Source organism: Lineus longissimus, chromosome 4 (assembly GCF_910592395.1).
Source record: "Lineus longissimus chromosome 4, tnLinLong1.2, whole genome shotgun sequence".
Lineage (NCBI taxonomy): Eukaryota > Metazoa > Nemertea > Pilidiophora > Heteronemertea > Lineidae > Lineus > Lineus longissimus.
Window position 1 is genome coordinate 22,898,312 of NC_088311.1, and position 24,991 is coordinate 22,923,302.

A 24,991-nucleotide genomic window follows, 5' to 3' on the forward strand; every position below is an offset into this window, starting at 1 on the left:
ATTGGCCTGTGTTTTTTATCAGAAAAACACATTTTAGCGTTTTTAGCCTAAAACATAGTTGAAGTTATGACTTCCTGGTATTGAGTAGAGTGAAAACATTCTATTAGAGGCAGTGATAGACCCAGCATATAGTTTAATTGATAACTGACGCGCATCATTGGGAAAAAATACTTATTTCCCAAGAATAGTTCAAACCAATCAAATTTACCGTCTCGAACGGGCACCTGTCACCGCATAGCAACATGTAAGCATTGGACTTGCACACATCCAGTGCATGCTTATACATTGATGTACATTTATACATGAAGTATGCACACAGAGTTGTGTCTTCATAATTTTGGCTGTTGTTTCTCCTCTATTTTATTCACCCCATCTCATATTCTGTCTTGTAAAGAGCTAGTTTTGTGTGGAAAGAACCAAGATGTCAAGTACACATGGTAACAAAAAATTTGGGTGAGTTTAACATTCAAAAAGTTTTGACAGCTGAATGCAATGAATGATTGAATGATTGAATGATTGAATGATGCATGATCCGATGATGATGGATGATCAGATGCTGCTGCTGCTGGTGCTGCGTGCTGCTCATCATCTCCACATGTGCTGGACATGATGTGATCCTCATCTATCAATGATCATGATGGCTGCTGATTGATAAAGGAGTGTACATGTATCTTGTGTATCTTGACTCCTTGAGATTGAGACCACAGCTAGGCTACTGACTGACTCGGGTCAGGAAGAGGTTAAACATTGGGAAAGGGTTAGCCTGCTGAGGTAGTACTTGGCCTGCCCTAGCCTAATTGAATTGATGAGATGAGAGGTCCATGGACTAGAGAAAGTATTGAACTGAATCGCGTCTATCGGAACTGTGCTGTCAGTGTCATTCAGAAAAAGTAGTTGATAACGTTTTGAATTCGCCACAGGATGCCTTTAAATTGTTGACAATTATGAGATGACATTATTTCCACTTAAAAAAATTTCTCAATTATCTTCTGATCTTGCCTTCATTCAGTGCTTCAAGACATGGCCAAGGTTCCAATGTTAATCAAAGCCGACATGGAGGCCGAAATGTGGCCCATTCAGTGGTCAGCCAGAGTCGCATGGGAGGAAAAAGTGTAGGGTACATGAGTTCAAGGAGTGGCATCATGTCCTCAGCGAGTAAGAAGAACCTTCCATCTACAGGGACTGGTGACAAACCAAGTGGAAAAGCCCCAGTTCAGGTGCGATAATGATGCAAAATCAAAAAGAGGGGATCTGATTTACATAATTATGATTGAGCCACAACAGCACAATGAATAGTTGGAAGGAGCTGGCTTCACTCTGGATTTGAACTTCGGTGAAGTTATAGCATCAGCCATCATACTGAGTAATTAGAAGTTAGGAAATCATTGTTGCAGTCTATAGTTCACATGCCTGTAACCATGTTGAAATAATATGAGGAAGGCTCAGGCCTTGATAGGGAGCTCTTCGTTAATAGGGCTGGTGAGCGAGAAGACTCGGGGGGGGGGGGGTATATAGTTAGGATGATGCCATCATGACAGTTGACCGAAGAAGCAGTTGGCTAGCACACAATGTCAATGATTGATGGCGAGTAGTTGGTGGGTGGGAGAGGGGGGATATAGTTAGGATGATGCCATCATGGCAGTTGACCAAATAGACGCTGTCGCAGTATAGAAAATAAGTGGGGAGAATGGGAAACTAAACACAACAGGAGAAGGATAGGTATTTTTGCCCGGAGATAAGCATAATGATCCCAAGACCCAAGTGTAATTAAGATTTATATTCTAATTCAAAAACACCTTAGCCGACCCCCCCCCCCCGTCCTGAATAGTTTGAGGTCTCACTAGCCAGTGGTGATCAGGTGTTAATCTTGAAGTTATAAGGCATAGAGGTGAAATTTTTCAAATTTGCGTTATATATACAGGGTGTCTCATGCATTGTGCTACATCAGTCTATGCATGACTGTAAGTCTAGACGACGTTGAAACTTGGTCAGATGTATTCTTCAAGGGACAAGCTATTCAGAAATGTATAGGTTAGTGTGAGAGTAAGGTACTGTCAAGTCTACAGCCGCTGGAACAGGGGTATGCATGAAATGACGTCGCGTCATTTTTGGAGGCAAGTAGGCCTGGCCTCCGCACCGGCTAGTGAGACCTGAGGTCAGCGCGTGCGTTTGAGTTAGTGCGCATGCGCTTTCTGAAAATAGAAATGGCTTGTGTTGTGGACGAGTGGTTTCAGGTTTCAAGGTAGGATTTTGTCATGGAAACGGAGAAATAGACATTGAGACCAATGTACTTTCAAGACTATTGCATTATTAATGGAACCAGACCGTCGACATATTGTCACACCCCATGATATTGACGAAATCGTCGTCGAAACGGGCAGCCCCGGACCGATCATGTTGGTGCGCTTGAAACTACGGAAAAGTTAGCAGACGGAAAATCTTTTGCGGAATTTTGCCAGTTCAAAGCACGATTTCTTCGCGGAAAGAGAAAAATAATCTCTGGCAGCGATGCAGCTTGTTGTTTAATGCATTTCGATTCGCCCCAGGGTATCGTTACACTTTGATTCGGCCCTGTTTTGACGAAATCTTCAACCGAACAGCAACTTCTGTGCGTAAACATCGTAGCGTCCCGCTGAATTGTTTGGAAAAAGAAAATCTCTCCCCAGGTAAATTGCTGTGCATTAGCGTATACGATTCGCGTGCAAAAATGTCACCTGGGTGTGGAGGTTTTCTGGTTCCGGGTCAAGTTTTTTTCGTTGATGGTATACACACACTCTCTAACCATAAAGCTCGCTAGAGCTCCCTAATATGAGGAAGGCTCAGGCCTTGATAGGGAGCTCTTCGTTAATAGGGCTGGTGAGCGAGAAGACTCGGTGGGGGGGGGGGGGGGTTATATAGTTAGGATGATGCCATCATGGCAGTTTACCGAAGAAGCAGTTGGCTAGCACACAATGTCAATGATTGATGGCGAGTAGTTGGTGGGTGGGAGAGGGGGGATATAGTTAGGATGATGCCATCATGGCAGTTGACCCAATAGACGCTGTCGCAGTATAGAAAATAAGTGGGGAGAATGTGGGAAACTAAACACAACAGGAGAAGGATAGGTATTTTTGCCCGGAGATAAGCATAATGATCCCAAGACCCAAGTGTAATTAAGATTTATATTCTAATTCAAAAAGACCAACGTCGCCTAGACATACAGTCATGCATAGACTGATGTAGCACAATGCATGAGACACCCTGTATAACGCAAACTTGAAAAAATTTCACCTGTATGCCTTATAACTTCAAGATTAACACCTGATCACTTGGTCAAACTTGGTCAGATGTATTCTACAATACAAGAGACATGCTATTCAGAAATGTATTGGTTTGTGTGAGAGTAACGTACTGCCAAGTCTACAGCCGCTGGAACAGGGGTATGCATGAAATGACGTCGCGTCATTTTTGGCGGCAGGTAGGCCTGGCCTCCGCACCGGCTTGTGAGACCTGAGGGTAGCGCGTGCGTTTGAGTTAAGTGCGCATGCGCTTTCTACGGAAAATTAAAATGGCCAGTGTTGTGGACGAGTGGTTTCAGGTTTCACGGTAGGATTTTGACATGGAAACGGGGAAATAGACATTGAGACCAATGTACTTTCAAGATTATTGCATTATTAATGGAACCAGACCGTTGACATATTGTCACACCCCATGATATTGACGAAATCGTCGTCGAAACGGGCAGCCCCGGACCGATCATGTTGGTGCGCTTGAAACTACGGAAAAGTTAGCAGACGGAAAATCTTTTGCGGAATTTTGCCAGTTCAAAGCACGATTTCTTCGCGGAAAGAGAAAAATGATCTCTGGCAGCGATGCAGATTGTTGTTTAATGCATTTCGATTCGCCCCAGGGTATCGTCACACTTTGATTCGGCCCTGTTTTGACGAAATCTTCAACCGAACAGCGGCTTCTCTGCGTAAACATCGCAGCGTCCCGCTGAATTGTTTGGAAAAAGAAAATCTCTCCCCAGGTAAATTGCTGTGCATTAGCGTATACGATTCGCGTGCAAAAATGTCACCTGGGTGCAGAGGTTTTCTGGTTCCGGTCAAGCGGGTCAAGTTTTTTTCGTTGACGGTATACACGCACACATTCGACCCTTAACCATAAAGCTCGCTTAAGAGCTCCCTAATATGTAAAGTCAAGAACTTATATGTAAAGTCAAGAACTTAGTGAGCCCCCCTTTAGGTCGGGGGAGCTCCCCCGAACCCCCCTACGAGCATATGTTAAGTGCAAGCTCTAACAACTACAGCTGTTACAATGGGGGGACACCCCCCAAACCCCCTCCGTCGACATAGGTTTTTACCAGTGCGTTGGGGGGAAGCTCCCCCCAAACCCCCCCGGTGGACAGTCAACTAGCCCTTCTGTGTCATACTGCTGGAGGGGGGGGGGTGCGATGGGACCATCCATATAGTTCCTTCCGACACATTTTTGTTTTGGTAATGTAATACATTGTGATTGACCTTATTCACGGGAATCGGGCGTTTCCAGTGATATACGACACAAATGGGTTGTCCTCATGCATTCACTTTCGAAACGCATTTTAAAATAGATGTTACGTCCTGTTAATGGGGCACGTCATCATCGCGTACATTTGGGAAAAACTCCCTAACGAGACCGGAGCAGACGGCTGAAAGTAGTTTATTTATTGGCCGCTAGGGTACAGAATGTACGTCGCTCACCCGAATTTTTCACGCAACTATAGCTAAATAGAGCTAGTTCTAGTTTGTGATTCAATTTGATACTTCAGATTTGGGCAGTAGACCAATATAACTTAGTCGTCAGTGTGGTTTTAAGCTGGAAAAACGTATTTGTTTTTCTTAAAGTGCCTTTTTTGGACGGGTGTGTGCGATTGTTTTGTTTTTATGTCACGTGACCTCGATCATGTCGACACAAAATTGAAATAAACCACCCTTTTCTGTCATTATTTAGGACGGATATTTCTCTGATAAAAATATTAATATAATTGGCCAATTTCTTAGGCATATGATGTAGCGAATTCCCATGAAGATTTAAATTAATTTCAACCAATGGGATAGCAACCACCACCGGAAGATCGCGGAGAAATCGGTAAACTCAACGGAGTTAATTCAGAAAAATACCAAAAAAAATTGTTTGTTGGATATACAATATTTACTCTCTTTATTTCACTTCATTTACATTATATACTCCCGCACACACGTGTATCTTAAGAGCCCCTCCTAAAGGGGGTCTTATTACTTCCCTGATTTGTTTAATATGATGTTTATTTAAAGTTTCTTCCCACTTAGGTTTTGGATGAAGCAGGACAGGATGTTACACCTCAGGCTCTCATACAGATTGATCCAAACGCTGTCAGAAAGGGACAGAGTAACATTCTCGCTGACAGCTCTGGTGGAACGGTAAGCTGAGTTGTTCAATTTGAAGACTGCCTGATGACCAATACGTGTATCGAAAAATTAGAAGAATAAACAACTTGTCTTTTCAAGTATCATCCCTGCCATCAATCATCTCTTGATCCAGGCTTGCTACAGCAGTGACACTTGTGTGCTGTCATATTCTTGTGACCTGTCTACCCAATCAGGAATTCTGTCTGGCCATTTCAGTCATGTCAGTGCATGCCCCCAGGATAATTTCTTGTAGAACCTGTCATTTTGCCTAATTTCAGCCGACCGATTTGATGTCGTCAGCATCTATCTACCAGACGGGAACAGTCAGCACCTATGGAGGAGGGCCTTTCACGAGGTGAGTGCAACAAGGTCATCTTGGAATAGTCCGATTACCAAAAGTTCAGACTCACTTTGTTGTGTTCTTTCCTACGGTGAAATTTGAAGATTTTCTACGAAAGTCTTTTTTGAATTGATTGCAACTCGCCATTGGATGCAGGATGTGAAAATTAAAACCCTTATAATAAGAGCCAAATTTTCTTTTTCTAGGTCCGTGTTTAGCACATCTCAGTCTGAGAGGTCAAGTGACTCCATCGGGGATGATATGGGAGAAGGAGGGGCTGACCTCACTGCTGACTGGGCCGGTAAGTTAGTCGAGAACCTTTTTCATTAGGGGAGCCCATATTAACCAAGCTTTGGGAATTGTGGTGGAACAGTGGAAGAGGACTCTGACTTGTGATTGGAAGGTTGTGGGTTCGGGGCTCAACCAGTGCCACTCGATACTTTCAGCTGGCCCGAAATGCCCAAGAGTAGTGCGGTATTTGCATTACTTGGTTTCTTCAGCCAATGCCATTGAACTTTGTTTGCATTTGCAGGCAGTCTGTGTTTAGTTTTAACTAAGCCTGGGGCTTTTTTCCATCACTTGGGACCCACGTGTACCAACGCCCTTTATTTTGTTTAGAAATCCGCCATCGCCGTGAAGAAGTGAAGGAAGTTTTGACAGACTCTGACCTTGAGAAGACGATCAGCATAGATCTCACGGAGACAGAGATGATTTGGTTACTCGACATGCCTGGAATTTGTGTATCACTTGAAAGTGATGAAGCGACTGCCATAAAGGAAAAGAATGAGAAGTATAAGGCTGTACGTATGGATATCTGTTCCTAGTTCATTTCGTTGGACAACATGAAGAACTGGACATGACTGGACTAAACACCAAAGAGTGCTTCTATGTGAGAGAATCCACTTTATGAAAGTCGAACAATATAAGTAATCAGGTTTACTCAAGTTGGGTTTTTAACTGTATTTCATTGCCTCTTTCAGCTGGTGAAGAGCCGTATTGGGAATGACCTGTATGCAGAGAGAGGGATGAACACATTCAATGATGCGCCCAAAGTCAAACATGTGCAAACAACAAAGATCAATTACAATGTAAGTTCACTAATGGTTTCAGATTCAGGAGTTCCATTTCAAAATAACTGTTTACTATTTACTGTTTGCTGCACTTCTTGAGTAACTACTTATATGTTTCATCCTCCAGGATGTAGGTTCGACGGCGACACTGTGGGATATGTTTGATACTTATGAGGCCATCAGGGAAGCAGAGAGAAAAGGTTTGTAGGTTATCACTTATAGTAATAAGTCTTCAGGGTGCTGTTGCTTTAGCTGGAAAGTACATGTACTCGGTTGTAGTATGCATTAAACTGACTGAGTTGTCCAGCATTGAACAATTTCCTTTGACCAGATGCCACTCTTCATCATCCCTATTGTGATACATAATATGTTTCATTTTTTGTTGCAGCCAAAGAAGCCCTTGAGGAAGCAGAAGAAGCGGCAGCACTTGATGCAGAGAAGACTGATGAGGCCAAGGCAGATGGTGATGCTGAAAAGACAGATGCTGCCAAGCCGAATGCCAGAGGTTTAGGTACATCAGTACAGATACTCGTAGACATAATTCATCAATTGGCCTCCAGGTGGCCCCCAGGTTGTTGCCTGGATGAAAACGCAACAACGCATACATTATACTGTACACGTGCATCAATTTTCTCCGAGGCTATGTTAAAACCACGATGGCAGCTGCCTGGTGAATGCATAACAACTCGGTGTTCTTTTTATTCCAGAAGTAGCAAAATCTGAACCCTGTTTTATTGTTACAGAGAGTCGAGGTACCATGATGTCGGACACAGACAGCGTTTTTGCGAGTAAGGAATCGGGAGTAGCGTCAGTTCCTGACGCACAGACCAGGAACGACGACCTGATACTAAAGTCAGACGCCCTACTTCGGGATCTCTTCATAATGGAGAGGGTCGTCAATCTCAACACGTACCAACCTAAACAGGCATCGTACAGGGGATTTGAAATCATTGAAGGTAATTTTGGCTTAATTTGTCTGTTCGACATTTAGTCAGAAATTTAGTCATGCTGGTGGTCCTAGTCTTCAGGTTAATAGTTCTGGTGTACTCATAGATGTGACACATGTACATAAAGTTTTGTTGAGCGATTAATATTTTTGACTCATGTAATCGCTATTTTATACAGATATTGACAAGGTGAAAGATGAAGAAACGAAACCCGGACAGATTGTTGTGACAGATATGGGACCCAACTTGGATCGTCTCTGGTCCTATCAATGCCCTCTTACCAAAGGCAGAAATATCAGCTGTATGTCGTGGAACAAAGTCAACCCGGTAAGTTCCCCCAAGGTGCAGAAATAAAATTGGGAGCTGGGTGTTCACTAATGCATTATGATCAGAAGCCTGGCCTGCAGTTTGATTCCAGTATCAAAGCTTTACATGTACAAATAGAAGACCCAGATTAAAAAATGGTTGCCTTGGACCATATAATGTTGATACAGTTGATTGCCATCTGTTGACAGACAGCCACAGTTTCAGCCTGAGCGATATTTCAGTGTTGGTCTATTTGCATCGTTAATACTGGCTATCTTTTCAGGACCTCATTGCTGTTGGATATGGACAGTTCGAATTCACAGGACAAAAATCTGGCATTGTATGTTGTTGGTCTCTCAAAAATCCTGAGGTAAGTAATGTACTATGCTGCTCTCTTGGACTTGGGGGTTTAGGACAGGTGGCCAAAATCCTCTCCGCAGACTCCCAACTATGCTGCATCAAATAGAGATATCCTGGCCATTCACAATGGAGACAATAAGACTTATACCACTTCGCTTAATACAGACATGCTATACAGTCTGCCAAGTGTTTAATCCTTCCATTTTGACCCATGTTATCACCAATACCGTGTTCATTCTGAAAACTTTTTGATCATTTCAGTTTCCTGAACGCATATACAACACTACTGCTGGTATTACTTCGATGGACTTCTCAGCCACGAATCCAAATCTACTTGCAGTGAGTATCATTTGTTTATGTAATGGATCACCTGGTATCATTTGGGGGGGGTCACATTCTGGAGGGGCCCTGACATCCCCCGTCGGGACAAGCACGACACGTTTGTGACTTGACTAAAGTTTGATATTGCATAATGAACATTGAGTAAACTGTTAATGAATGATGTCTGATAAGTCATAATTCTTCTTCTTCTTCTGCGTTCAGATTTTCATAACCATTATAACCTCAAGTCGTGCGCCGCGCCAAAATCGGCTGTTTGTTGCAGGTCTTCGGCTGTTCCCCATAGCTTAGTCTTCAGTGACAATGGCTCCGGCCAAAATTCCTGTCTTCTTTTCATCAAGGGACAGTCCTGCAGAATGTGCCTTGGCGTTTGGTCGCCGAGTTCACATTCGCAGGAAGCAGTTGGATGGAGCCCAAGTCTCTTCAGGTGCTGGTGGAGTTTGTATAAGTCATAATGATAACCTGTTATTTACAGGTTGGCCTATATGATGGGACAGTGGCTATCTACAGCGTGAGGAGTACCAAAGATGAAGCAGTGCTTGACAGCTTGTAAGTACAGAGTACCCATATTTGTTTGGAGTAAGAGATGGTCAGGAATACCTCGGGGGATAACCAGCAGCAGTCACCTCATGTCCATCTTTCAGCAGATATTTCATGGGGTGGCAAAGTTACTCCCGAGGTGGCAACAATAGCATGTTTTACACCACCTTGAAAGTGTTGCATTGTTGTGGTGTTCCTCCCTGCACATATCTAGGACACTTCTTGCAGCAGTTTACCTACCTTTTCACCACCTACGTCTATTTGCATAGCTGCCAACCAGTACAGATTGTCTGATGTTTTCACTGGTTTGACCCCCTAAATACAACTGTGAAAAAATTGGCTCTGTGTGACTCAACTGTGCTTATCAGTTACCAAGCTGCATTTTCTCATAATGTGTCTTCCTTCTCATATGGTGAGAGTTTTGTACTGTGCAAACTTGAAAATAGCGGCAAAACTTTTTCACCTTGACATGCTGTGCAAAACTTTTGGAAATAGCATTTTACTTAAACGGTATGATCACCCGAAAATACTGACAAATCAATGAGTTTTCACCAGTAAAAAATGATTGGACTGAAATTAGGGTTAGCAGCTATGTACTTGTCTGCACCTGTTTTACCTGTAGGACACCATGTAGGACGCACACATTGTAGTTTGACCCCTGATGTCCTCATTGTCTCATCATACGTGTTCGTTCTGTTGCAAACAAAGCCGAAAATAATGCGTCTCGTGAGCCTGTTTCAGTTGTAGTGATTGCTCTAAAGATGACTAGAAGGCGTCATTATTGTGGGAAGCAAGTTTGTTGGCCGAAGCCCTGTAAAAATCTTATGATATGATAATGATGTTATTATTGATATCATGACTTATGTGATGGGAAATGGCACACTGACTGCCCTGGAATTTTTTTATCGTTTCCTTTACAGTCATGATCTAATGGTAGAACATAGTTCACCTATGGGAAGGTAACGCAGATGATCTCATACTATATTAAGGGCATATTCCCATTACCCCTGGAATTTTTTTATCATTTCCTTTACAGTCATGATCTAATGGTAGAACATAGTTCACCTATGGAAGGGTAACGCAGATAATCTCAGTCATAGCTATATAAGGCATATTCCCATTACCCCTGGAATTTTTTTATCATTTCCTTTACAGTCATGATCTAATGGTAGAACATAGTTCACCTATGGAAGGGTAACGCAGATAATCTCATAGTCATAGCTATATAAGGCATATTCCCATTACCCCTGGAATTTTTTTATCATTTCCTTTACAGTCATGATCTAATGGTAGAACATAGTTCACCTATGGAAAGGTAACGCAGATAATCTCATAGCTATATAAGGCATATTCCCATTACCCCTGGAATTTTTTTATCGTTTCCTTTACATATGATCTGCCAGTAGAACATAGTTCACCGATGGGAAATTAAGAGAGGGTAACAAAAGGTAACAGAGCTAACATCATAGCTAAAAAGCTTATCAAATAATTGCCTGTGATTTTTTTTACCAATTCCTTTATTTAAATCTGATCTGCCAGTAGAACATAGTGGATTTATCCATATCTTTACATATGATCTGCTATAAGAACATAGTTCACCAATGGGAAGGTAACGGAGCTAATCTAATACATTAGATAAAAAGCTTAAATTCTTATAATTGCCCGTGAATCTTTTTGACCAATTCCTTTACAGTCATGATCTGCCAGTAGAACATAGTTCACCTATGGAAAGGTAACAGAGATAACCTCCAATACCATTATTGTTTCCTCACAAAATGGAGACGGGATGACACCACATTTATTTCGAAATCTGCACGTTAAATGTTCAATTAATTATTCAAATGCACTCGGTACAGGAGCCATACAACCCAATAACGTTTGATGTATTTCGTATGTTAGTCATTATTCAATTTGATTATCATAGTTTGTTGGACACATTCCTTATTCCAGGAGAGTACAAGTCAGAGAGTAGGTTTTTATGTTTGTAGGATCACCTACACCCAGCCATCTTTGCTCAAGTTCGCTTTTGCTAGTCAAGTTTCTTAACCCTTTCAACAGTTTGCAAGCCTTGAACATGTGATACTCAAAAATAAGCATAACCGCAGACAAGGAATTTTTTTCACAGGGATATAGTAGTCGTACTTCCACCTATCAAATCACCGTGTCTTTTGCGCTTACACCTATGAATTGCCGTGTCTAAATAGACCCGTGTGTCAAATCCCCGTGTCTATTAGCCCCATCGACGATGGGGCTAATCGGGGGCTAATTTAGACCCGTGTTCAACACAGGTTTTTCGATAGGTGGAATCTGAATAGACACGGCAATTGCAAGTTCTAAGATCCGGCGACAGATGGCGCGGTGTAGTTGCCTCGGTATTGCGCCCCCTCCAACGGGAAAGAAACACAGGAGAGCTCCCTACCTACAGCGCACATGTCGCCGGGGCTATTAACCATTATCTAACACAACTGATACTGATAGGTGTAAGTGCGCCGCAGGTTTTTTTGACACACGGCGAAGACAGGGGTCTTGAAAAAACACGGGGTTTTATGATAGGTGGAACTATGACTATAGTTATTGATATGATGAGCATGAAAACCTCTGTGGGGAAAAGGGCTTGTCAAAGTGATGTGCAGGGGAGAAACAGGTTTGATAATGTATTAGTATGAAATACCGTGCTGACTTATCACTTACTGACGGTGAACGGTCCTAAGTCCCAAAGTCTCCTCCTTTCTTCTTGAAGGATGGATGTACGCACATTACTGATAGATTGGCATCATCCGTACAATTTCAAACTATGACAGGCATGCAGGTCTTGAAAGGGTTGAAAACTTCTTATATGCTGTGTTTATCAAAGATTGTTCAATTAGAGTAAAGTCGCAAATGAGCAGTAAATGCTTCTTGTGTGGCACCTTTCTATTGGACAAGCCCTGTATTCTGAGTTGCCTAACAAATCGTTCAATTGCAAGATTCGACATAGTGGGTTACCAGCAACATGCCAGGAGTGTCGGCAGAAATTTGTATATGGAGGTTGTCGTCATTCGGAGATTTCATCAAAATTCTTGATTTATATCAACAATTTTGTTTGCTTTGAGAAAACAACTGATCCCCTGACATGCATGCCATGCCCCGTCCATGCTTATCAACTTTTACTTCATGGCTATTTGCAAACTCCATACAGTGTGCGCCGTACTTCATGCTGTCATATTCAAGTTCCTGAAAATATGCTTTTTGAGTTGGCGTTTGTTCCTTCGTTGCATGTTTATAGCTGTCACTTTACTCATCCTGTCAGCCTTGTATTTCATATAGCTCGTTCACACTGGTCCTGGGTACACTGACCGACGGAGCCAAAATCCCTTTTGTAGGGGTGTTTTGGAGTTATTTGTTATTGTTTGTTTATCTCATATACTTTGCAAATACCTGGACAAGGCCTTGTGGAGTCTGTGTCAATATCCAAAAATACCAACCCGGGGCTATGGTATGGATCAAAAATACATTGAAAACAATACCATACTGTAATATCAAACGAAGCTGTTTTAGAAATCTACTCCCCGTCTCTCTGTTCCTCTACTTAAAAGTTTATCTTTGCACGTTGCTTCTTCCAGTGAGTCACAAGGCAAACACACCGGCCCAGTCTGGCAGCTAAAGTGGATAGAAAAAGAGCGAGGGTCAGGTGAAGAAAGGGCTGAAGTATTAGTGTCTGTATCAACAGATGGAAGGGTGACACAGTGGAGTATTAGGAAGGGATTCGAATGCAATGGTAGGTTTGAATTTTTCCGACCGACTTGGTGACTGTGCCCATGAGGCTTGCTGCTGTGGTCGGTCCAGTGGTTATTCCTCAATCTAGATGTCTGGTCTAACAGAATTCATAACATTGTCTTTAATTCTGTTGTCTTCACTCACTGTTATTACCCACCTAAGGTACTGATCAGTTCTGTGATTCACATGAAATACGATTTTCTGTTTTTCTATTTCTTTCAGATTTAATGCGACTGAAGAGAACTGCCGCCAAGCAGAATCCCCGAGGGAAGGAGAAGAAAAGCGATGCTCTCATCTCACGATATGCTGGCGGATTCTGTTTCGATTTCAACGCAAAGGATAACAACATGTAAGTAATAAATATATTTACGGTAATGGCCCTGGGTATTTTCGCATTTATCATCCTCTAATCGTATATAACAATTTGGTGTTTATCCTCTCCAGATACTTGGCTGGCACAGAAGAAGGACATATTCACAAGTGTTCATGCTCCTACAATGAACAGTTCTTAGACAGTTACTTCGGACACACGGTATGTATTCCAAAGCATTTCAACCAGAAATCTCTAAGCGGATTGATGCATTGGCAGCATTCTGCCTGGAGGCTTGGAACATCATCATCGGTGACGTCATGGTGCCGGTGCTCGCTTACTCAAATAATACAACGATAGTGGAAATGACGCTGTTGTTGGTCAGGGGAGAACAAACATTAAAAGTGCACGCTGATGGGGCAAAACTCTTACCTCATGTCGCTGTATTCTAAGTGCACAATTTGCTCTCTTTCAGGGCCCAGTTTACAAGATCCAGTGGTCACCGTTCGTACCTGATATATTCCTGAGCTGCAGCGCTGATTGGTCGATCAAACTTTGGCGGCAGGACCGAAATAAACCAATTATCAGCTTCCATTCTTCCACGGTAAGTTGAGGAGCCTCAAACAGTTTTGTTGAGTTTATTGTTTTTCATACAATTACCTTTCAATGATGGACAAGAGTGCTTTGATGACACTTGCATGCACTGTTCGTTCAATTTTGATCACTTCATTTGCATCTGATTTCAGAAATCCGTGAACGATATATGCTGGTCGCCAAAATCATCGACAGTGTTTGCATGCGTGAATGAAGGCTCCGTAGAAGTTTGGGACTTGTTCCAAAACACGTAAGTGTCCTTATGAATATAAGTTATCTTAACTTTTGTTCTATATGTCAATTGCATTTGCCCTTTTCAATAACTCATTGCACCCTGGGGCCAACCTTATTATAGCCCAATATGCTGACACCAACCAAGATTTTGCAAGGCCAAGGGGGTTTGAAGTAGTGACTTCTGCATCTTTGTGCAGGTGGCAGGAGTGGGAACTGTTTGATCTTCTTGGAATATTCCTCCTGGTTGGCCAGAGGTACAAATCCTTTCTGTGGCAGCTGACAATCGAAACAGCTACTCTGTTTACTGATGCAGTAATAGCCACACAAACGATCATCAGCCTAATACTGTTATTTTGAAGATCTTATCTATAGTCGGTTGCATTTGGTCCATTGGTCACTCACGAAAAAACGGAAGGATTGCCGAAGTGCTGATAATTGTTGTTGTGGCTTGACTGAGGCTATAAACGGCGTCTTCGTCTGTGAGTTTGGTTTGGTCCAGTGATCATGTTGGGTTGTGTTTGTTATTTTCAGTCGATGTCATATCAGACTGCTTGACCTCACAGGATTTGTCCATCCAGTGCAGACCATCTGTTTGCCACCATGTGCCCTGCATTGCAGTTATTAGGCTATGCCTATATTGATTCCTTGTTACACCTTCAAATTCATTTTCATGATCTAATGGAATGCGCTAACCCAATACATTAGTCTATTTGCTCAATTTATCCTCGTGGCCTCCATTAACTGATTATCCGGCTATTAGGTAATGAATCATACCCAAATGTGATCGTACTTGATATGACATGCCTGCTAAGTGAAAGACAATGGTATGCTAACGCAAAGAGGGTGAGGTGCGGTATGGGGGTACACCATTTTGGTTCATCCCCATTTCGCCTACACCCATTTCGCCTACACCCATTTCGCCTACACCCATTTCGCCTACAAAATTTACCCATTTCGCCTACTCACCATTTCGCCTACTCACCATTTCGCCTACACCCATTTCGCCTATTCACCATTTCGCCCATTACCCATTTCGCCTACTCACCATTTCGCCTACTCACCATTTCGCCTACTCACCATTTCGCCTACTCACCATTTCGCCAACACCCATTTTGCCTATTCACCATTTCGCCAATTACCCATCTTGCCTACACAAATTTCACCATATAATGTTTTAGCTGTTTTTGACAAATGACTACGTCACTTTCTCATAAATCGGTAAGGTTTTCGAATCGAAATACACATTTTCTAGAAATTGATGGTTTAATCCCGGCCGGACGGCTCGCTTCGATGCCGTTTTCGTTGATGACGTCACAACATGAACATTTTTGCGGTCGCGGTGGTTTACATTCAGCGATTTTATAATAAATCTAATCAAAAATGGAAAATTTGAGCTTTACATTTGTGATCAACAATTAAAAACGGACGTATTTCCGCAAAGTTGTAAATCACATCATAGTATCACTTTAATGAATGAACAATCTTAAGAATTCACCGTTCAGTCTTTTCTTCAGAGGCCTGCAGTGTTGGGCAAAAAAACTTTTCCTTTGCGCATTTTCTCACTTTATCACAAACAAAATCCTCATCAATGATCTTTTTATTTTCCACAACATCTTTCTCACAGATTGACCAGATCACTACGAAAGCCTGCAAAAAACGTCTCTATTTATCGTAACTGATAAGATCAACAGGACTAGCCAGAAACCAATAAACATGTTAACAGTAAATGTTGTTAAGCAGTGTACCGTGTCTTGTAAATATGTCATGTTTATCATTTCAGGCTTGACCCTATCATCATCCTCGCACCATTAACACCCAATGAAAAACTATCTACAGTGACATTTGCAAAGAATTCAGATGTAAGTTATTTTTCGAATTTCTCGTCTAGTTTTGGTATGAAATTACGTTTCGATTTCATGATGAGCTTTTTCACTCGAATCAAAATTGTGTTTGGGAAATGAATGAAAAACCTTTAAAAAACAGCGAACTAGCTTAACACTCTCATGGCCAGACCATCATCCCCAACTCTTCAGAAAAGCTCTATTGCAGATAGCTGCATAGGGCTTTGCAATAACTTCTTCTTGTGAAGGTGGTCCCGAATCAATGAAGAAAATAAAGCTACATCCCCTTCATACTGTACTAACCGCCTTCCATTTTGGTCTGGAAGAGATGCCACTAAGTCAGTAGACGAATCATGGATATTGACTTTCGGAGATTGAAATCATAGATCGCTGATGGCAGGCATTGTGTTGGCCTGTCTCAGACATGTCACATTCAACAATGCGCCCGCTATGATAGAAAGCTTTGTGTGCCATGTTAAAGTCAACTCGTATCTGATACAAAGTGATTCATGTAATAATCCGGAATAACACAAGCTGATTCTTTTTAACCCATTGCGCCAAACAAATTTGGAAAAGGACACATCAACCTTTTTTTATATGGATGACCGAAAACTCACTGAAGAGACAGGAGATGTACTTGTATGTTTTCGAGCAACGTAGAAGCCGTTAATTTCCCAGATTCTTTTGGGAGGTTTGGGAGCATGAAATGTCCCTTAAAATCTTGGAAACTGTCAAATTTTTCAACGGTCAAAATCTGTTGTTTTACATTGGGTCTGATTTGAGTGATACAGATATTCCTTGTTCAAGCATCATCTTACATAATCTGACCCACCTCGCTTGCTCCTACATGAAGTCTACCTTTAAACTTTTGATGTTGTCCTGAACAAAGTTATATCTCATTCATTGATACAGTCCACACGTCATTTTAAAACTGCGTGTAGTATTAATAGCAGCTATCAGCATGTAAAGTGTCACATCAATGCATTGCCTAACCTGGAAAAACTAAACCGTTCACGAACTTCTCCTAATGCTGATAGAAATCGATGAAGAAAGACAGCCGAGGTGTCGAAGACCCACTCAACCGTATCAACTAGATATGATGACACATGTCACGAACATGATCACATGACCAGGGGCAGCATCCAGTCAATCATGTGTAATAAAACATCAGGTTCTTCACACGGTACAGTGGAACCTCCCTTAGTGGACACCTCTCTACAAGAACACTACACTCGGCACTGGTCCCAAATTAGTTGCTCCCATTGAATTTGACCTCTGTAATAAGGAAACCGGTGTTATCAGAACATCTCTGAATTGAGGACAAAATCAGTCCCGAGGGTGCCTGAAAATAGAGAGGTTCTACTCTACGAGGGCATGACTTTCGAGGTTCTGATTGTCTAAATTTCATGAACTTTTCAGTGTATCCTAGTAGGGACGAGTGAAGGCTATGTGCAGGTGTTGGAGTTGCGATGTATGCCTCCACCTCCAGAAAACCAGGTAAGATTGTTGTTTCTCATCTGAGGTATTCGTCATACAAGGAGATGAGATTTTCTCTTCTTATAAATGATTGATTGGGGCTTTGATCTATTGATTGATTGATTCTTCATGAGCCTGTGTTCTGATGTTCCACTGTCATGAAAAATATCAGTACTGCTGTTGCAGTATCCTCTTCCCATCTGAGCCCAATGACTTTCAGGATCTATTCTAAACTTGGCAATAATTGTCAAATACGTTAGCTAAATAAATCTCCAGAGATTGCCTAATTTGATTTAGTCCTCAGTGAGTGATGACGCCAATCTATGCCGGCCATTACCAATTGGACCAATATCCCATAAAATGTAAAGACGCCACGAAAAATGATGACATGCGATTTACGCTGGGCTCTGGGGTCTCATCAGTTGAGATTGGAAGGTAGAATTCCATTGCGCCTTGATACGCAATCGAAATGTCCCCTGATGAATATCTCCAAGTGTACTTCTTGCTGTGCAGTACAAAGTATGCGTGTTGCTGTGCCTTGTCAGTAACTTGAACTCTGACTTAGAGAAGACTGTGCCAATAGTCGTAGTATGTTGACGATCTTCAGTGTCCAAGTTTTGCTGTGTTATCTTTGTAGCACTTTCAGATACATTTCCTTTATACCATTCCAGGTGGAAAGTCTCATGAACGTGATCAAGAGTTCACTTGCCAGTCAACTTCAGAGCAACAAGTCTGTATAAGGCCACAGGACCTCTTCAGCCCTACCAACATTTAGCACATGTCACAGGAAAATGTCCTGTTGCTTGAGCACAAATGTTTGAGATTGACTATAAATTTTTCAGGATAAGCCTACAAAATGATCAACTTACCAACCTGTCACAGGAAAACGTTGTTATACTTGAACACAAATGTTGCCTCAATTTCCTTCTTTCTGTATTATGCCTTTATTCATTACCCTTGGTTTGCCTCACCAACAAAATGTGTTTTCTGAGGGCGAAAGTTCTCCTCTAAAAAAATGCTAGCCATATTCTGTTATGCCACTTATAATGCTAGAATCACCAGTGTTGGGAACCTAAAGAGAGCTCTTTCAAAAAGATCTATCCAAGAACACTTAATGGTCATATTAGTACTGACTAATCTTGGTGCAATTTCTCTCCAACAAACTGTTCAACAGTCACGATCAGTCCACGAGCGTTAATCCCTTGAACCTAAGAGCATACAAGACTCTTGTCTGGCAGTGACATTCATGCAGAACGGTTTAGGAAACCATTGAGTGTTATGGAGTACTTGAGACAAGTGTTCTTGGATGACATCGCAGAGCCTGTCAGTATCACGGTTGCCACCGGGCACTAATGGTGGTGTCGTGTGGCAGTGGGAGAGAGTGCTTTTTCTGGTACCACAATCACCAGCCGATTGAGGAAGTCGGAATACTATGCCAACAGTAAACAATAGCATCAGTAGGGTCATTTGCATCTAATTTCTTTAATTGCGCAGGGTTTCCCTTTCATAGCAGATTTGTTGGTAGAAATACCACTGATATGGCTAACATGCTACTGGTAGGCCAAACTCTGTATGAGGAATGGAATCGTTTCAATGGTTCCCTATCTCCTCCACTGGTAATTCTTTTAACAATGCCGTCCAGTCAATTTGATATTACAGTTTCTTGCATCTTACGATTTGATGAAATTATTGCATGTAAATATCCGTCCATAAAAGGTCATCTGTAAATCTGCTGACAGAATGAACATTGTGATACCTTTACCGTAAACATCTACTTCAAAGCGAGTTTAAATGTACAAATGTAGTTATTATTTTTTAATGAAATAAATTTGTTTTCTATTTACTTCATATTTAGCTTTGTGATTTGTTGTTATTTTATGATTACTGACAATTTCATGTAACGGCGAAGATGTTTGCGGGCGTTTCAATTTTGCAGACTTTATCCGCGAAATTGATACTGTCATCTTGACTGGAGAACTGGTTGATTCTTGTCTGGTTGCAGATGGGAGAATTCTAATAGTCCTGTTACCTATCGTCAGTGGAGGGCGAATTCAGATTGAAGTCGTCCATCCTTCAAGGAAAAGAGGAGACGATTGGTGTTCACTGCCCGTAAGTCGGCGTGCGACTTCTCCGAATTCGTCATGGCGCTAAACGTAACTGTTTAATGATTCGACCACCGTGACTGGCGATCTATTTGTTAAAGTGTTGGGGAAATTCATTTCTCATGATAGATGAGAATTCGATGACCTTGCGGAATTGGAATGCCAGAGGAAATAATTGCATCAGTGCGCTTTGCACAGGTTCGAGGGCTATTGATATTGATGTTGCAGGATATTTATAGAAGGTCACCTTAAAGTGTTTGCCTCGCGTTGTGACCACTATCGATCACGAACAGACCGAATGACCCAATGAAGTAAGGTCATCAGATGCCCTGTAGGAGAAGAACGACAAGTCCAAAAATGGGGTCGGGAACCACCAACATATCTGTTGACTTTTGCTTCTGCCGGGAAAGAAGTCGTCATCCGTTCTCGGGTCCCGACATTTATACCAGTATTGCAGGGATCCGTTTCCTAAAGGAATTTTAGATTTGGGTTTTAAGAACCCCCAGGCGCACGCAGTGTGTCTAAGCTAACCAACCGACGACTGCATTGTATATATACATGTACTTGTGTGGACAAATTGATATTGATTGGAAAACTGGGGCCACAACGGATTATTTGCCCGAACTCGTTCGACATAAATGATGGATAACTTACAACGGCCGCAAGAGTGTTCTGCTGAATCCGAGCGCTGGTCATTAGGCTAATTGGTCTAATCTGATATGAGCTGCACACTGACTTGCGGTGTTGTTCTGGGGTGCATATATATGATTGTTCCTCCGACTCTGTCCAATGGTACCCGATAGAAAAAGGGTTCCATATTCCCGAGAACCGAACTCATTCTAAGTAGATTAGTCTCTGTCTGTCACCAAACCCCAACATCATCCCTCGCTTTTTCCTTTGCCGAAATCTCTTTAAAAAACATCAATTTCGTTGGAATAGGGGGAAGAACCCGGGCGGGGAAGATAAGACCCGCGGAACATTGGGGATGATCCCGTTGTTTAGCAAGCCTGCATTCATTGCTTCAACCAACTCGCCCATGCAGCCGATGGGTTTTAGACAGCCCCACAAATATTCCGCCACAGGGCTCTTGAGCACACTTAAAACTGTTGGGACTTTATCAAACGGTTGCTGGTCCTCCTTTGGGATGCTAAAGTTCGTACCACGATGACCGGGAGACCAATAACTGATAACCTAGATGCGGTCCCGCGGGTCGAACTTCCTTAGACTTGCTCATAAATCTGACTTGGATGAGAAGTCAACTGAACGTATCGGGTGCCTCGGGACAGGATCTCACCAAAAGTCCCGCCACTATCCGCTGATGACATTTATCTCCGTCATGTGACAAGTAGTTTTGTCACGAGCATGTTCGTTGAACATGACACGACATGACAGGAGGGTGACAAGTGACATCGCCGTGAAATGTATGTTTAGCACCCTCTTTGGAAGTGACTTGTATCGTATGCAAGTCGAACACGAACTCGCCGATATGTATGGGACGCTCCAACACCAAAGTACATCGAACCTCACGTTATGAGGAATATATTCATCACTGAATCGAACAGAACCCAGGCTCCAAGATTCTGAGGGAGTAACCCTCTTGACCCAATGACTTTTGACATCGCTAAAGTGTTGGAACTGAGGTGGTATGAAGACCCGGGAGACAAGAAGAGGATTTCCCAAGTTGCTGAACATCATATTACCAGACAGAATCTCCTTTAGCGCCGAATTCCGCCGCAACAACAGACCCCAATCCCCTAGTGGCGTTGCCATTCAGTCGTATACCAGTTCATCTGGTGGCCATCTGATTTCATCATTGGTTTATCAGGCTAACAAAGGTTGGGGTCAATCTCATGTGTGGATGCGGACGTGATGAGAAGACGAACCATTGCCCACGGCATAGAGTTGGCATTCATCGCTAACATGAATGATTTGACCAGTCATGCCAGTTAACCAATTTTCTTGATAAGGACGATTGTTGTTCCTGGAAATATATAAAAGGTCGACCGATTAGTGAATATTGTTGATTTGTTTTGATCGCATGGTGGAGACCCATATTGGATATTCCTTTTGCAATATGGGGATCCTGATTTACTGTATCATTGCAACATTTCAAAGAGATGGAGTCGACCGGTGCATCTTGCCCACGACAAAAGGCTGTAATGATAATTATTGCCCAATGGTCAAGGCATGGGGTTTGTAATCATCGCTTACATGAGTAGTTATGCCAGTTAACCAATTGGTCCAGATGTTGTCGATTCCTGAAAATCTATAATCGATGTGATACATGCATTTGTTGAGCATATGCCCTTTGTCTTCATGGTGACACACCCGGTGTAATATTGGGATCATGAAATCAATTCAAAGAAAAAGAAATGACGCATGATGCATCGGATTTTACCGTTGGTTTGTCAGATGCGGACATGATAAAATACCTCATTGCCGAAGCGGGTTTGTTTTCATCGATAACATGAATGATTTGACCAAGTCATGCAAGTGAACCAATATTCTTGATGTAGCCGTTTGGAAATAATAAAAGGTCGACCGATAAGTTATTTGTTGATGCGTTTTGTCTGTGCGCTGAATGATGAGAAAGTTAACTTCCACATGATGGTAATTATGCAACGCGTAAATAGTGCGTATACACAGCATCAAACATACTGGACGTGTTTTTCCTTTTAAGCCGAATGACACAAGTGATTACTCTTTTATAACCACAATCCCCTCTGTATCAATGGGGCGTTTGGGTTAATGACAATTGATCTGCCTCGATTTCCGTGCGCGCGAATCCTACCACCACCACCATCACCACAATAAGAAGCTCCGGTCGATATTCTCGATACAAAGTTATTGAGATTGGGCCGTCGGGTCCACTCGCATGAGATTAATCATGAGGTTAGCGAATTTATCCGGAGGGGATTGATCGACCTCTGATAGCTGTGACAAGGGCAGAAGGCCAGTTTTCCGTTATTTTAGGTCATTGACCTGTTTGATGGAAAAATTGATGGCACGTAATTATTTTGCACTTTGCTCAACTGGCGAGAACGGCAGACGTCCTACGCACGTTACGCAAACAATTTCCAAAAAGTCGGGGAAAATTGTCATGACTGTCGAATAATATTTCACTTCCACGCTGCCATCAACAGTAGCAAACGCCGTCGACACTTCTACGCAGTATGACGTAGGTGTTGGGAAAGACACTGGCGCTTGAATGTTGCTCGTGCCAGGAGTGTAGCGCCAATCAGGTGCTGATAGTTCGCGCTGAAACTTCCAGTATTCATCACATGAGCCAGCACTTTCAATTGAACAACTACAATGTAAATTGACAAATCTCACCTAATCGATAATAAACACCTGGGTAGGCGAGGGAATGAGGGAGGTCACGATAACAAACCGTCGGACTATTCCATGGGCGTCACTAGGAAGTTGATTGATTCAGTTAGTGTCTAGCGGTGAAACGTCTCTCCTCTTCAGCACCACAGTGACTGATGATCCGAACCACTTTCAATTAAACAAATTGACAAATCTCACCAGATCGATTGCAACATAAACATACAAAGAAAAGTTCATGCATTGTTGATTCCAACGACCAGTCTGAGGAAAGATAAACGCCCAGTTGCTCAAGACGACACTTAGGCTACATGTAACGTTTGGGCTAACCTTAACTTGAAGTTACGTCTATTTGAAGGAGATACGCCAAGTTACATGAAGACCTACATGTAGTGACTTATAAACTGTTTCATATAACCGAGCCCTGATTCCCTGTCCTAACTCGGAGAGTGGGGCTTCAAACCACGGAGCGGTGAGAATAACTGAACCGTCAATGCGCCTCGCGACTTCCGAGACCGATTTCGTGTTTATCTCGCAGGCTCTCGTTCTCAGAGTCGAGATCGATCTACATCTCCCCCACTGACTTGGACATCGTCCCCGAAATCTCAGTCTCGAAATCCATCAGAAGCAATCGGCGATTATACGGCCCATCAACTAACAGCGTATTAATAAAACTCTCCCGCAGGACGCTCGATAATGCACTCACAAGCGGCACCGCTTCGAGGGGAAGAACATCCTTGCAGAATTGATTACTGGGAGATGGCAAGACACAAGAATTCCCCATTCTTGGATTTACAAGACTCCCGCTGTGTCAGTGTTCAGCATCGCGAAGGTTTCAGTTTGCGGCCCGCTCAATTTATGCAAATTACTGTGGCCACCTGATTGAATGCGATCTGAGGTTATAATAAAAAAAGAGGTTTTGATTTGAACAAAACAGTTTTGAGTTATTTTGGCATGTTCAGACAGCGATATATTTCATTTGCCTTTGAAATAGAATTTCAAAATGTTCGATAAAATTAATTATGATGAGGATAAAATGAAAAGAGTGATCACTCAAAATGTAGAATATCTCCAAACTCTCGCAAGCAGAAGATTGTGGGAACGACTCTTTATTCAACGTAACCATGACAACCTGCTTTTAAATTCAGAAGTCTTAAAATCACTTTCTCAACGTGGTACTTCAATGAAAATAGAATTTTAAAGGAGAGGTCTTGAAGATGATCAAAGAGCGAATGGTTTCGGTTGACCGGTGGCAACCATTGAGGATGCTCGAGACTGAGGTATCTCTTCAATTGCCAGATTGTGCACCAGAGCGTATAATGGTCGTCGGATTATTATTCCCCTAGTATAGGCAAAAGGTTAATCGCACTTATCTTGACAAATTTCAAAAAGCAAGTGGAGTGTAGTTGTCATCAAATTCCAATCGCACTGAGAAAATCTCTTCCATTTGATACTTTGAGCCAAAAACCGCTCCAAAAGCGTGCCTTTTGTTTAGAGCAGGCTCCGACCATGAATGCATTACAGAGTGCATACATTACAGCATTTTCGCCTCACCATCTACTGCACTGTGAAATGCATTGGCTGATGAGAGTAGCTTTGGGTTCAATTATATTCTTTTCGTTTTCGGACGGTCGGGTCGGTCCCTCCTCATTTTAGATGAGGAAACATACACATATTCTATTGTGTCAAACATGTCTAAATGCACAATAGATGGGAAAAGACATCAGAAATGTTGGAACTCTGGGATTATCAAGTCAGAGTTCCGAGATACAAAACCAGCATTTGAACGTGTGGGCTTGCTGCTACATTTATGTTACTATACATGTATAGCATTCCGCGAAGTTACTATTTATAGCTCACAAGGTCATTTGCATAAGATTTTGATGACGTTTTAGTCACGTGACAGTCGGACATCGACACTTATTTCTACGCATTTGAGCTTATTTCAAAGTCAATTATCTTTGTCCCTGCATTGTTTTTAGCATAAATGATACCATAGAGTCAGAGAGAAATATTCAGAACAATTATGTAGTATTTCCAACAC

General features: G+C 42.2%; 1 protein-coding gene across 5 annotated transcripts; it reads left to right on the forward strand.

Annotated features, from left to right (window-relative positions):
- Positions 1-301: 301 nt before the first annotated feature.
- Positions 302-19,366, forward strand: LOC135486885 (dynein axonemal intermediate chain 4-like). Of its 5 annotated transcripts, none has more exons than XM_064770017.1 (23): positions 302-453; positions 1,010-1,217; positions 5,307-5,417; positions 5,684-5,760; positions 5,952-6,046; positions 6,364-6,545; positions 6,726-6,833; positions 6,943-7,015; positions 7,204-7,326; positions 7,559-7,771; positions 7,941-8,089; positions 8,352-8,438; positions 8,690-8,767; positions 9,243-9,316; positions 10,228-10,266; positions 12,910-13,064; positions 13,286-13,412; positions 13,508-13,595; positions 13,849-13,977; positions 14,120-14,217; positions 15,982-16,060; positions 17,462-17,539; positions 18,190-19,366. In XM_064770017.1, exons 1-23 carry the CDS (start codon positions 422-424, stop codon positions 18,256-18,258), a joined length of 2,472 nt encoding a protein of 823 aa, XP_064626087.1. In that variant the 5' UTR covers positions 302-421; the 3' UTR covers positions 18,259-19,366. The 5 variants fall into 5 exon arrangements, with proteins under 5 accessions (XP_064626087.1, XP_064626091.1, XP_064626088.1 ...); XM_064770021.1 differs by lacking the exon at positions 10,228-10,266 and adding an exon at positions 10,344-10,382; XM_064770018.1 differs by lacking the exon at positions 10,228-10,266 and adding an exon at positions 10,584-10,622.
- The last annotated feature ends 5,625 nt before the right edge of the window (positions 19,367-24,991 follow it).

What these genes read in the sequence shown, in the direction of transcription:
- LOC135486885 (XM_064770017.1), top strand. Translation starts at nt 422, where the DNA reads ATGTCAAGTACACATGGTAACAAAAAATTTGG. An exon ending in CATGGTAACAAAAAATTTGG is followed by an intron (nt 454 to 1,009) that starts GTGAGTTTAACA and finishes GCCTTCATTCAG; the next exon opens with TGCTTCAAGACATGGCCAAG. An exon ending in AACGCAAAGGATAACAACAT is followed by an intron (nt 13,413 to 13,507) that starts GTAAGTAATAAA and finishes TATCCTCTCCAG; the next exon opens with ATACTTGGCTGGCACAGAAG.